At 35.8% G+C, this 12,533-nt stretch overlaps 2 protein-coding genes across 3 annotated transcripts; both read left to right on the forward strand.

Moving 5' to 3' along the window:
- The first annotated feature begins 2,339 nt into the window (after positions 1-2,339).
- Positions 2,340-5,659, forward strand: LOC136233915 (RINT1-like protein MAG2L). Of its 2 annotated transcripts, XM_066023644.1 has the most exons (4): positions 2,340-2,670; positions 2,767-2,865; positions 3,442-3,560; positions 3,678-5,659. In XM_066023644.1, the coding sequence occupies exons 1-4, from the start codon at positions 2,388-2,390 to the stop codon at positions 5,616-5,618; spliced, it is 2,442 nt and encodes an 813-aa protein (XP_065879716.1). In that variant the 5' UTR covers positions 2,340-2,387; the 3' UTR covers positions 5,619-5,659. The 2 variants fall into 2 exon arrangements, with proteins under 2 accessions (XP_065879716.1, XP_065879717.1); XM_066023645.1 differs by lacking the exon at positions 2,340-2,670 and having other exon boundaries at positions 3,456-3,560.
- Positions 5,660-7,681: 2,022 nt separating this feature from the next.
- LOC136233571 (pentatricopeptide repeat-containing protein At1g71210, mitochondrial) lies at positions 7,682-10,956 on the forward strand. The gene has a single exon (XM_066023274.1). The coding sequence runs from the start codon at positions 7,921-7,923 to the stop codon at positions 10,429-10,431; it is 2,511 nt and encodes an 836-aa protein (XP_065879346.1). The 5' UTR covers positions 7,682-7,920; the 3' UTR covers positions 10,432-10,956.
- The last annotated feature ends 1,577 nt before the right edge of the window (positions 10,957-12,533 follow it).

Below are 12,533 nucleotides of genomic sequence, written 5' to 3' on the forward strand. Positions count from 1 at the left end.
ATGTTATAATTATTGTTGCAATCTTGTTGTTATGATTTTAATAATGTTATAATTTTAATGTTATATACCACTTCGCATTTTTCGCAAATTGCGAAGCCTGCGAAGCGAAGAAAAAGTCATTCTACGAAGTTATATTTAGCTTCGCAGGCTTCGCAGTTTGCGAAAAATTCGAAAGTAAAATCATGTACTTTGGAAGGATTATCCTGGAAAAAAGGTACAAAATAATAAAAAACGGAGTGCCAAATTCGTAAGGAGAAATATTTTAAGTATATATGAGTCTATAATTAAAAACGGAGTGCCAAGTTCGCAAACTAAGAAAAAATCAAAGAGAGAAACGAAGAGAGAAAGAAGAAAGAGTAAGAAATTTCTAAGTGGTTAAAGCATCCCTAATGGATGCCATTTACTTGTTACTTTGGAGTAAAAAGTTGTAACTAACCATTAGACAGATTGTGTCTAAATGTAGTTAGTTACTTTTTATAGTGACAAACAGTAAATTATCCCATAAAATCCAAAGAAAAAAAAAAGCAAAGTGGAAGTGTACCACACGGAGGCGTCAGATGCGCTGCATCTGGCGCGTGTAGCACACGCGCCATATGAGGAACATCTGGCGCCTCAAATTGCAGCACTTATGACAGTGCTTTTTCTTTACAAATTATTATTTTAGTCCTTGTTTGTTTATTTATATTTATATTTTTACCTCTATAACTTATAAAATTACAAGGACTCTAATGGTATATTACTAATGGGTGTGATTTATGTCTACGTGGCACCACTTTGGTGGTACCACCACTAGGGATGCTCTTAGAGCATCTCCAAGAGACTCTTAGTACACTCTCTAAAAATAATATAAATAATTGACTTTTAGTGATTTAAGAGTGACTAAGATATATCTCCGACAATACTCCTTATATTCACTCCTTATTTATTATTTTATAATTAAAATTATTAATGATTGTTATTGTTTCCTCTACAATTATGCTAGAACTAATTGGGAGGGGTCAACATAAAAAGGTGTCAAGTAGAGAAAGAGCCTGAAGACATAGCCTAACGGGAACTAATCACAAGAAGTGGAGCAAGTTGACCAAAACGATAGGGAAGTTAGAGTTTAAGGGGGTAACAGTAAACACATCCCACGAACCAGTGTTAGAGAAGCTTGAAAATAGGAAACGTGGCAAGTAGGAACGTGGGCAGTTAAAAGAATGAAGAAACAGAACTCATCGCATGAAGAAACTAACTGGGAGACGTGGGTTAGTGGGAACAAGGACGTGGGACGTGGGACGTGGCGGTTATTAGCACCAGCAACTGAAGTATTTAAAGAAGGGAAAAAGCAGGAAACAGGATTCAACTGAAACCAATTCAACGAAATAATATAAAATCAAACTCAAACCTAATGGAATTCAAACAATTCTCAAATTACGGACTTTAGTTATTCTACATTCTTAGTTTACTTATTTTGATCAACTTTCAACTTGTAAGTTCTACCTCTAGTCTTCCAATTATGCCAACAATCTCACTCAATACAATGCAAGCAAATTTTAACTTCGAATTCTCTCTTCTAAGCAATGTCTCAGTGTAGTTATAATCAGTCTTCTAGATTCCGTCTAGATTCCGCTACGAACTTTAGACTCTTTTATGTCCTTTAAGTCTTTTACACTTTCGTTTGATTAGAAGTTAGACCCAATTTACAGTTCTTTTTGTATTTTTAGATAAAGTTACAGGCACGCTCGCAATCTGATCCAATCCACTCAAAAAAGGCACCAAACAGTTATATTTACCAATAGTGAAATGAGAGAGAATCTTTAATAATAAATTATTAATAAAAAATGAAATTAGGAGGCACTAAGAGGTGGAGAGAGACTCTCTATTAATAGAGAAAATGGAGAGGCTGTTAGTGATTTAAGGAGCCACTAAGAGACTGTTGGAGCTGATTTTTAATTCTTTCTCCTCAAATTTTAATTTAAGCGCGAAACTAAGAGGCTCTTGGAGATGTTTTTATATATATATGAAGGATATTTTGGAAAAGTCACAAATATATAGTCTAGATAGGTAATGACTTGAGTGATTGGTCTAAATATATAAATGGGTCTCCCATTTGACCCAATTTTGTAATTTTCCCTTGTCTTTAAGTAAATAAATGTAAAAGATGGAGTTTACTCAAAATATCAATGTAAGGGATGGAGTTGATTATGTAAGAGACATTCTTTAGAGCTAAAATTATAACTTGTAGCAAAGTTTAGGGTTTTCTTTTGTAATTTTGACAGTCCTTGAGGACGCATGATTAAATAATATAAAACCCGCGGGGATGGATGGATGTATGGTTTAAAAGCTTTTCAGTATAGTCCGAGGACAGGAGTGTTGGTGACTTTGATTCAACTTTTTTGCACTCAATGGAACCTTTTCAAGTTCTGCCGAGGAAAACTGAGCTCTCACCGGGTCACACAGAGTTCCTGGATCGGCAATTCAGAACTCGTGAAGATCTTATCACCAGAGCTCCACTTCTCTTAACCGATTTGACTAACAGTTTCACCGATTCGGAAGCTAATTTAATCAACTTACAGAGAAATCTAACAAAACCTATGGTTTCCTGGATTTCCTGCTTCTTTCGAGCCAAATCATCGCTCGCCAATCTCAATCACATGTTAGAGAATCTCAGTCTCCGCTCTTCGCTACGTTCGTACCTTTTCTTCTTATCTTATGGTGTTTGGAATTATTGCAAGTGGTTAATGAAGTAACCTTTTTTTGAAAATGAATTTTGGGGTTTTGCAGAGGGGATTCCTTCAAGGAAAAATTGTAAGATTTTGGGGGAGGAGTTGCCTCAACTAGAAAAATGCCTCAAACGAATCGAAAATATACGAAAATACATGGGTGAGTTTGATAAACTTCTGCTTATTTATTCAATTTTTTTGCTAATGAAAAGAATTATATATTTCTTTTTGTAACGGGTTTACATTTCTAATTGTTTTAAGGCATTTCTTGAACCATATCGTGTGCTTTGTGACTGGATTTATTGCTCATGAGTCGCAAGCTACTGCCACATCCCCAACAGCTCGATAGGTTCCTAGAATATAGACCGGAAATGATAAATCCAATTCATGGGTTTTCTTAAGTTCTTGATCATCTCATTATAAAATTTAGCTATTTCATTTGCTTCAGTTGTTTTAAGCAAGAACTTGAACGAAATCCTAAATGATTCTACATTCTAGTCTTTTAAAAGATGAGGATTAAATGATTCAGTTTTCTTTACCTGTCTAGTAGATTCTTATTATTACTTAAACTGCTTGAATTTTGTTTTCACTTTTAGTTTGAACTCAGGGGGTACGATTATGCAGATTGGTGTGGTTCTCTTTGTTGATTGCTTGACCATCTGTTATAGTTTAGATTGAAGAAAATGTTGGCTTCTCTTCTCTGTTATCAGTTAAGCTTACATGATGATTATTTCAGATACTGCATTACAGTTGGAAGCTCTGGTGGGAGATCTTGAGGATGCAGCTTATACTACTGGAAATCAGAACTCCAGGAATATGTTCTCTAGAAATCTTTTGACTCCACTTATTACCACAGTAAAGACTCTGTTCTTCTTGACGGATTGACCTTGTTATTCCAGAATTCCTGTTAGATCTTTGAACTGATAAAAGAGTGAAAAAAAACCTAATATACATACATGCTTTAAAATGCAGGATTTTGAGGCAAAGCAAGAGAGACTGATTAGAGCCATAAAAGTGATGAATAACATTGAGGATGTATTGGTTGATGTTGACAAAATTCATCCTCAATGGTCTCATCTTTTGGAATCTGTCGATGTCAGAGTAGATAAGGCGTTAGCTGTAGTCCGGCCCCAAATTCTTGCTGATCATCGTGCTCTTCTTGCTTCTTTAGGCTGGCCGCCTAAACTTTCAGCAGCAGAAGCTAATATTGTAGATATCACTAGCATTCCCAACCCACTTGTTTTGATGGAAGGAGACAAAAGAAAGTTTTATTCACAGAGCTTTTCAGGTCTTTGTGCTTTGCAGCATATGCAAAGGCGGAGGGAATATCGAAAAACCAATTTTGGACAGAAAGAGTGCATCATGAGGCTTTGGGCCATAGATGAACTGGTTTCTCCCATTGCTTCACGAATGGAATATCATTTCTCTAAATGGGTCGAACAGCCTGAATTCATGTTTGCCCTTGTATATAAGATTACAAGAGACTTTATTGTGGGAGTGGATGATGTTTTGCAACCTTTGATTGACAAGGGAAGATTGGTGAGTCTTAGTGCTAGAGAAGCATGGGTTTCAACAATGGTCCAGATGCTTTCTGGGTTTTTATCCAAAACTGTTGTTTCTGTCCTTGCAAAACAGTACAGGGAGAGAGACATTAAACCAGAAGTTATATCTTCATGGATTCATTTGATAGATCATGCTACTGCTTTTGATAAACGAATGCGATTACTTGTAAGTTCAGAAATTCATTATTTCGTAGAAGAGGTTGAGAATGATGACGGGTTAGCAAGAGTTATGTCAGTCTTATCGATGTTTTGTGATAGGCCGGACTGGCTCAAGATTTGGGCAAAAATAGAGCTCAAGGACGCTTGGAAGAAGTTGAAAGTAGAAGTGAAAGATGAGAGAACATGGTTAATTGATGAGAAATCTGGAGTTCTCTGTGATATTGGTGCAAATCCTGGGCAATTTTGGCTTGCCTCTAGGGAAGACTATAAAGCTCCATTAGTAGCTGAGCACGTCATTAAAATCACCTGGGAAATGATTGAACGATGCCAAACATTGCCTGCTGTTTTACCACGTATTCGATTCATAAGATCAAGCGCTGGAAAATTCATTTGGCATTTTCTTAGTGTACTGGTGTGGCATGACAAAAATATAGAGCTCATTCTAGATTATCCCTATGATTCGTTGATAAAAAAATGTGGATCAATCAATGCTGCGAGATATGTTGAATCGAAGCTGCAACAATGGGGTGATGACGTTAAATTCTTGGAGATGACAATAGCAGAAAGTAATTCAGACATTAATGGAAATGATGATGGTGCTAATAACAATAGCTTCTTTTGGGAAGAAATTTTAAGTCTGTCACAGCTTGAGACTAACTTGGTAATGGACATAATAACGGCTGTGCTTCATCATTTTGAAGCACTTTCCTCTGGATATCTGGAGAACAAAAACTATTTCGAGTATTTTGGCTCGAATAGCGTTACAGGAGCAGTTTCGGCGAATATTGTTGAAGCACTGGATGGTATTAGAAGTCAGCTCAACATTCTAAAGTTGAATCTGAATCCAAAAGATTTGCTGGATTTATGGAGAGGTGTTGCGGATGGAGTTGACCGTTATATTTCGAGTAGCATTTCGAACAACGGAATCCAATTTTCCAGTGAGGGTATTAATCAGTTTGAAGCTGATATGCAAGCATTGCTCCTTGTTTTCCAACCGTTTTGTGCTCGGCCTGAAGCATTTTTCCCTGGTATTAAAGAGACTCTAAAGCTGTTAAAAATGAGTGAGAAAGATATTCAATTTGTTACAGCCAAGGGTGTACAACAAGCAAAATGCTTGAATTCTTTTGGAATTGTAAACTTAACTCCACTTCAAGTCGATAAAATTTTGATGAATAGAATTTTTGTAAGTTGATTTTTATGTATTTCGGCTTCCTTTTTACTGCATTATCTGATTGGCCCATAAATTTGCCTAAAATATCTTATTGGCTTTTTAAATTCGCAAAAAAGATTTGGATCAGTTAAAACATTTATAATTTCATTAATAGTGTATAACTTTTGCCTCATTTCACACTTTATTGTATAACTTTCACTTTGTAACATTAAAATGTATATCTCCCATCGTGGTATATAACCGGTAAAGTATTTTTCATCTTACTCATTAGTAGAAATGAGACCTACAAATTATAAAAAATTAAATTTATCACTTTCTCTTTTTTACCCTAGCCCTCCATCTTTTCATCTTCTCTCTTCAAATTTTTCTCTCTAACATTTCCCTCCTTTCTTTATTTTCTGCCCTTTCTCTCTCAAAATTTCAACCGCCCTGGGTTGGTTTGAGTTACAAGACCATTGATGCAAAGTTACTAACTAACTCATCCTATTTCTTCTTTTTCTTTTTTGATTTGTTAACTTTGTTTCAAATAGGATTCTGATCTAATTTGTTTTGATAACACATTTAGGGGCGTTTGGTTCAAATTTCGGAATCGGAATGTTACAGAATTAGAATCGGAAATTTTGTTTAATTTAACCCGGAATCGGAATATAATTACATTTAAAGTTGTTTGGTTCAAATTTCGGAATTGGAATCAAAATCAAAGTGGAACAAAATTAAAATTTATTAATTTCAAACTAATAAAAAAATTTCATTAAATAATATAATAAAATATTACATTTATATATGAATTAATAAATTTAATATATCATATTTTAGATAACACTTGTTTGAAAAAGAATCATTTATAGAATTCACAGGAATCAATATGTGTATATATAGTTATTATTATTATTATTATATTATTTATAAAGACATTATTTATAAAGACATATTGTAGTTAGTGGAAATCGTGGGCATTTAGGTTTTAAAAAAAATGGAAAAATAGAAATTGCCTTTATCTATTATTAGATGCGCTCAAGAACCAGAATGAAAAACCTTATTTCTAGGATTTCTCAACGGGGCCGGAGGATCGACTGACCCTTCTCATCTCTAGCTACGTCCCTGACTACTTCTACCATTCCAATTGAACAAGTCAATTTCAATTCCACCTCAACCATCCCAAATAGCATTACCCTTCTATTAAACCTTTAATTCTTGAACATTCAATGTTTTCATCATTTTAATGAAATTAACAATAATAGTCCGATCGAATAATGAACCAATGAAGGGGTTCAAAGAAAAAGAAAAAGAAAAAAGTAGCAAAACTGTATCGTGACTGAAAATATACCCGTAGATATACAATACTATCTGACTCTAATGTGACTATTTATACCATGTATAAAAGGTATGAGATGAGTATAAGATCAAAATTATTACCTGTGACGGGTACAAGACGGATATAGAAATACCCTTAAGGTATCAGGTACTCATTACCTATCATAAATTTCTTATATATTAAAAAATATTATTGTTTTTTAGATTTAAGATGTTAGATTCAAAGCTCAATCTTTTGTTCTTCAACCAGTGCGTTATACTATTAAACTACATTATTTTTATTGATTAATGTTCAACTTTTAGATAAATGATTTATTAAAGGCTTAATACATCATTTGCCCCAAGTTCAAATGGCTGACTAAACATTGTATACAAGTTGATGAGACTATTGTGACATTTTGAAAGTTCAGAGGTCAATCAAGTTTTTTTTAACAAGTTCAAAGGGCAATGATATATTAAATCTTTATTAAATCAATATTTTATTAAATTTGTAATATTTTTTGTTATATATATTGATTTTTAACGTGTAAGGATATGCGCAGGTACCCATAAATTAAATGGAACGGATATAAGATGCAAACAGTATACCAATTAGGTATTGGGATGGATACGAATAATTGAAAAATAAACGAATAAAAGTTTGGGATTGATCGCGTATATTTTGTACAAGTTGTGATCCGTAAATGAGGATATTATACTTAGGGTTGGGGTTTCCAAACTCATGTAAAGAACCTTCCACACACACACAAACTCATAAGTGTCCCATTTTTTTCCAAATAATTAAAAAAAAAATCCAATAACTATAAAATACCAAAAAAGTCGTTAAATGAGCTCATTCTCTCTATTTGTTTGATGCAGCCAACACCAATTGCAGGACCGCCTGTCATCACTCCACTCCACTCCACTCCACCGTGTGTGTGGAATGTACTTTTAGATGAGTTGGGAACCGGACCTCATTATTAAATCCGGTTGTGGCTGTGAAGAAGAAGAAGACAGCATCTGAAGGGCAATGCTTTCAATCGTACAAGCCACTAAATCAAGGAGGACTAGGGCTACTCTCTTCAACAATGTGATTATCATCTCCTTTCCTTCTCCTCCTCCTCCATCTACCAATGCCATTAACCCCCCAATTCACCATCATCCACTCTTTTACTATTCTACTGCTTCTACCATCCCAATTCAACAACTCAATTTCAATCCCACTTCTACTTCTCAACAACATATTGTTCAATCCTTCAAGGAATGGTTCCAACTCCCACGCAATGACTTCATGGATCGGATTTTTCAGATTCTGGGTGCCAAAGATCAGGTTGACGATGTTGCACTCTCCCAATTAGGTCTCCGTCTCAATGTGTCGTTGGTGCTTGAGGTGCTTGCCCATGGTTTTCGCAACAAACAAATCCTATCTTGCCTTCAATTTTTTGATTGGGCTGGCCGCCAACCAGGCTACTCCCACACTCGCTCCGTCTTTCAGGCCATCTTCAAGATCCTTTCCAGAGCAAAGCTTACGTCTTTAATGCTCGATTTCCTTGATACTACTAGATACCGTGGTAATACCGCGGTACCTGGATATCATGCCACTTTGGTCCTGGGTTATTCTGTTGCTGGTAAGCCCCAGCGTGCACTCCAAATGTTTGGTAAAATGCGTTTTCAAGGTCTTGACTTGGATGTTATTTCTTATCATGTCCTTCTCCGTTCTCTGGTTGAGGAGGGTTGTTTTGATGCTGCCAAGGAAATTTCCAAACAGATTTCACTTAGGGGATTTGAGAACCATATGACACACTCTATATTAGTTAGGAGTTTGTGTAAGCAGAAAATGGTGGATGAAGCTCATTCATACCTGCGACAGGTGATTCAACTAGGTGGTGCAAAAGGAAAAGGCCATGGGGATGCGGTTGGAGTTCTTGTGCACGCCTTTTGTCAAAAGGGTCTTTTTGACAAGGCAGCTCATGTAATTGAGGAGTTTAAGGAGTTAGGAGTGGTACCTATGGAGCCTGCTTATGGTGTGTGGCTAAAGAATCTTGTTCAAGATAGTAAACTAGATGGAGCTTTGGAGTTCTTGAAGTCAAAGAACTCATCAGAAGGCTACGTTCCAGAGATTTTCCATTACAACAAATTGCTTTGTAGGCTATTGAAAGAGAACCGTCTCACAGAAACTTGTGATTTACTTCTGGATATGATGGAGGATGGGATACCTCCTAATCAAATCACCATGGATACTGCATTGCGTTTCTTCTGCAAAGGTGGAATGGTGGATGTTGCATTACACTTGTACAAATACAGATCTGAGTTTAGGTTGTCGCCCAGTTTCTTATCTTATAGTTATCTTATCAATTCTATGTGTGAAGAGGGGTATACTGATGAGGCTTACAATGTGTTCAAAAATCATGCTGACCAAGGTTATTTCCCTACAAGAACTTTTTCTTTACTTGTTAAGTCTCTATGTAGAGAAAGAAAACTTGGTAAGTTGAAAGAGCTGATGCTTCTTATTAAAATGCAAGATAAGGGTCATAAAGCTACTCGGAGGCAGTTTAGAGCTGTCATTCGCAATATATTTGATATGCCAAACCCAGAAAGTCAATTCCTCAACTTGTTTGCGAGGCAAATTTCTAACAATGCGTGTAACTGCGAGGTTTATAACGACTTCATTGGTGGAGCTGCTCATGCAGGGAAGCCTGAACTAGCCAGAGAAATATTTGAGTTAATGAAGAGACATGGAATTCAACCTAATGTCGGCTCTTTCATTCTTGTGCTAAAGAGTTATCTAAAGAGTAACAGAATATCAGATGCTCTAAAGTTCTTTGATGAGTTGCGTCAGATTATGAAGATTGGCAGAAAGCTTTATAGCAGACTGATTATTGGTCTTTCTGAAGCTAACAGAGAGGATTTAGCATTAATTTACTTTACAGAAATGCGGAGTAAAAAACTGGTCCCGACTAATGAGTGTTATGAAGCTCTTGTACAGAAGCTATGCTACAAAAAACAATATGACGAGGTTGTAGATCTTGTTAAGAACTTCGATAGAGATGGGCGCCATGTTACATCCTTTTTAGGTAATACACTTTTATTGCATTGCTTGAAAAGTGGAGAGCTTTATGATGCTTGGATTCGCTCAACCGAGCATGAGACTTCTTCCAATCTTTCACACCTTGGCCAACTGATTGGTGTATTTTCTGGCCATTTCGGAGGGATCCAACAGATTGATAACTTAGAAGAAATGATTAAACAATGCTTCCCCCTTAACCTTTATACTTACAACTTGTTGTTGAGAAGACTAATCACAAGTCAAATAGTCGATGCTTTTGAGCTGTTGAATAGACTGCGCCAGAAAGGTTTTGAGCCTAACTTATGGAGTTATTATATTTTACTTTGTGGACTTCTTAAGCATGGAAGGATAGACGAGGCTAAAAGATTGGCGGATGAGATGATTAGCAAAGGGTTTGATGCAACTGATCATACTAAACAACTCAGGAAATTGATCTGCAGCTACGAGCAAACAAGTATGGATGAAATCAATTGATTACTGGAATAAACATTCTACTTTGAGTGAGTGGTCTAGAGATTTGTTGTAAGATAAGAAGCAAAGGTACTATAGTATTGTTGCTGTTCATAGTGAGTTTGGTTAAAATGAGGCACCCTTTGAAAATTTTAAATCATATTTAAGGGCAATCTCATAATCAATGCAAGTGCAAGTGATCTAAAGAATAGAATTTTGAAGCCATGTAGATTGTTTGTGCATTTTCTGAATGAAACATAGAATAAAGCATTTGCAAAGGATCAAAGTTACAGGATGCTGTTTCTAGACTGTATCTTCTTTCGTAGTTTTGGCTTTATTGCAGCATATGTATAAGTATTTAGATAATGTGTCATCAAACTACCATGGATTGAAACTGTTGTCATGAAGATCTTCATTAGTTGAATGCTTCTGATATTGTATAATTATATGACCAATAAAAGCTTAACTGTATCAAAGTTTGTTAGCCATGAGAGGGCTGATGGGATGAACTGTTCATATATGTATCCAGCTTTTGGTTTTTGTGACAAATTTTTCTGGTATTCATAAAAAATGTGGTGCCTAGCTGTAATTTTCAATTAATTTTTATTCTCTTATTTTGCTTTTGCAAATTCTTCTATTAGGTTTGGTGCTGTAAACCCCCATGAAAATGTGCAAAACCTACCTGTTGTATGGTAGCTTTAGTGTGGCAAACTAGCTTATGCTTTATGCTTCTATAAACTACCAAATTTATCAGAAATAGTCTCTCAGTGGTTTATATAGACAACTCTTACTCATGGTATAGATTGATAGATTTAGTTGATATCTGTTTATTTACAAGTGTTTCAGGCTGGGGATGCTATGAATTATATTGTTATTGTTTTTCTTCTGCTATAAATTTATGGAAAGTAGTATTTGTATTTCTTTTTGTGGAATTTCTTGTTCACATTGTGGAATTTTTATCCGGCTTTGGATGGGGAGTTTGTGCCTCTGTTTTTGCTGTATTTTTTCCTTTGATGTTGCAATTGCAGAGGATTGATATACAGTTTAAATTGGGTCCTTTTTAAGGATGTTAGCAGCTGTAAATACTAGATAGATAGATAGATGTTATAGTATGATTATAGGAATTAGAGCATAATCACAGGATTAGACTCTCTCTTTGTATAAATACCCTAATAGAGAATACACAATATTCTTCAGTTTCTATCCTGTGGAAATAACATCAGGCAAGAGACAGCTCATAAAAAATAAAAAAATAAAAATGTGTAACTTAATAAAACAAAGTTGAAGTTGAGGGGTTAAATTGCGTTTTTCAAGTAGAGTGAAAGTGGTATTATTTCCATTTGGAAATTAAATTGATATATTCATATTGTCTTGGTATACGATTGAAAAAGAGAGCGAATGGTGATGTGATGTTTCTCCAAGTACAAAGAAAATATTAATCTAAAATATTTATTTATTTATTTATTTTAATAAATTATCCAAAATATTAAATTAATGCATTATATATGGCGAAAGAAAGAGAGAAAGAGCGAGAGAACGGTCGAGAGAAAGCTAGGGCAAGGGGCGGTACGGGCGGCCGGTCGGAGCTGCGTCTGGGGGATCGAGCGGCTGGGAAGGAGAGGGTCGCGGATCTGGCGTCGGATGGGGTGTTGGAGGGGGGTGTCGGGAGATCGGCGGCGACCTTGGATGCGAGAAGGGTGAGCGGGGAGAGGGTTCGGGAGGGTAGTAGGGAACGGGTTATGCCGCCGGACCGCATGGGGGGTGAGACGCTGGATCCTGTGTCTGGTGGGGATGGCGCGAGGTAGGGCTGGGCACAGTTCGGTCCAAGTCGGGGATTCATGAATCTCCAGTATTTGATTGAAATTCGGAGATTAATAAAAGGAAATCTCTAGGATTGGATTGAAAGAATAAATCTCCAGAATTGAATTGCCCTAAAATTTCAGTCCAGTCCAGTTCGGGGATTCGGAGATTCGGTTCCGGTCCAATCCAATATAATTTTTCGGTGATTCGGATAAATATCTAATAGTTTAAGTCCTAAAAAATAAATTAAAAATTTAATTTACAAGATAATAAAATATAAAATTTTATTATCTTACATAACTTGAAATAAATGATATTTTTTTAGG

This window comes from Euphorbia lathyris, chromosome 6 (genome assembly GCF_963576675.1).
Source record: "Euphorbia lathyris chromosome 6, ddEupLath1.1, whole genome shotgun sequence".
NCBI lineage: Eukaryota > Viridiplantae > Streptophyta > Magnoliopsida > Malpighiales > Euphorbiaceae > Euphorbia > Euphorbia lathyris.

Excerpts from the sequence above, each read along its gene's own strand:
- LOC136233915 (XM_066023644.1), top strand. The coding sequence starts at position 2,388 with ATGGAACCTTTTCAAGTTCTGCCGAGGAAAACTGAGCTCTCACCGGGT. Across the intron at positions 2,866-3,441 it reads AAATATACGAAAATACATGG|ATACTGCATTACAGTTGGAA; the intron begins GTGAGTTTGATA and ends TGATTATTTCAG. Across the intron at positions 3,561-3,677 it reads TGACTCCACTTATTACCACA|GATTTTGAGGCAAAGCAAGA; the intron begins GTAAAGACTCTG and ends TTTAAAATGCAG.
- LOC136233571 (XM_066023274.1), top strand. The coding sequence starts at position 7,921 with ATGCTTTCAATCGTACAAGCCACTAAATCAAGGAGGACTAGGGCTACT.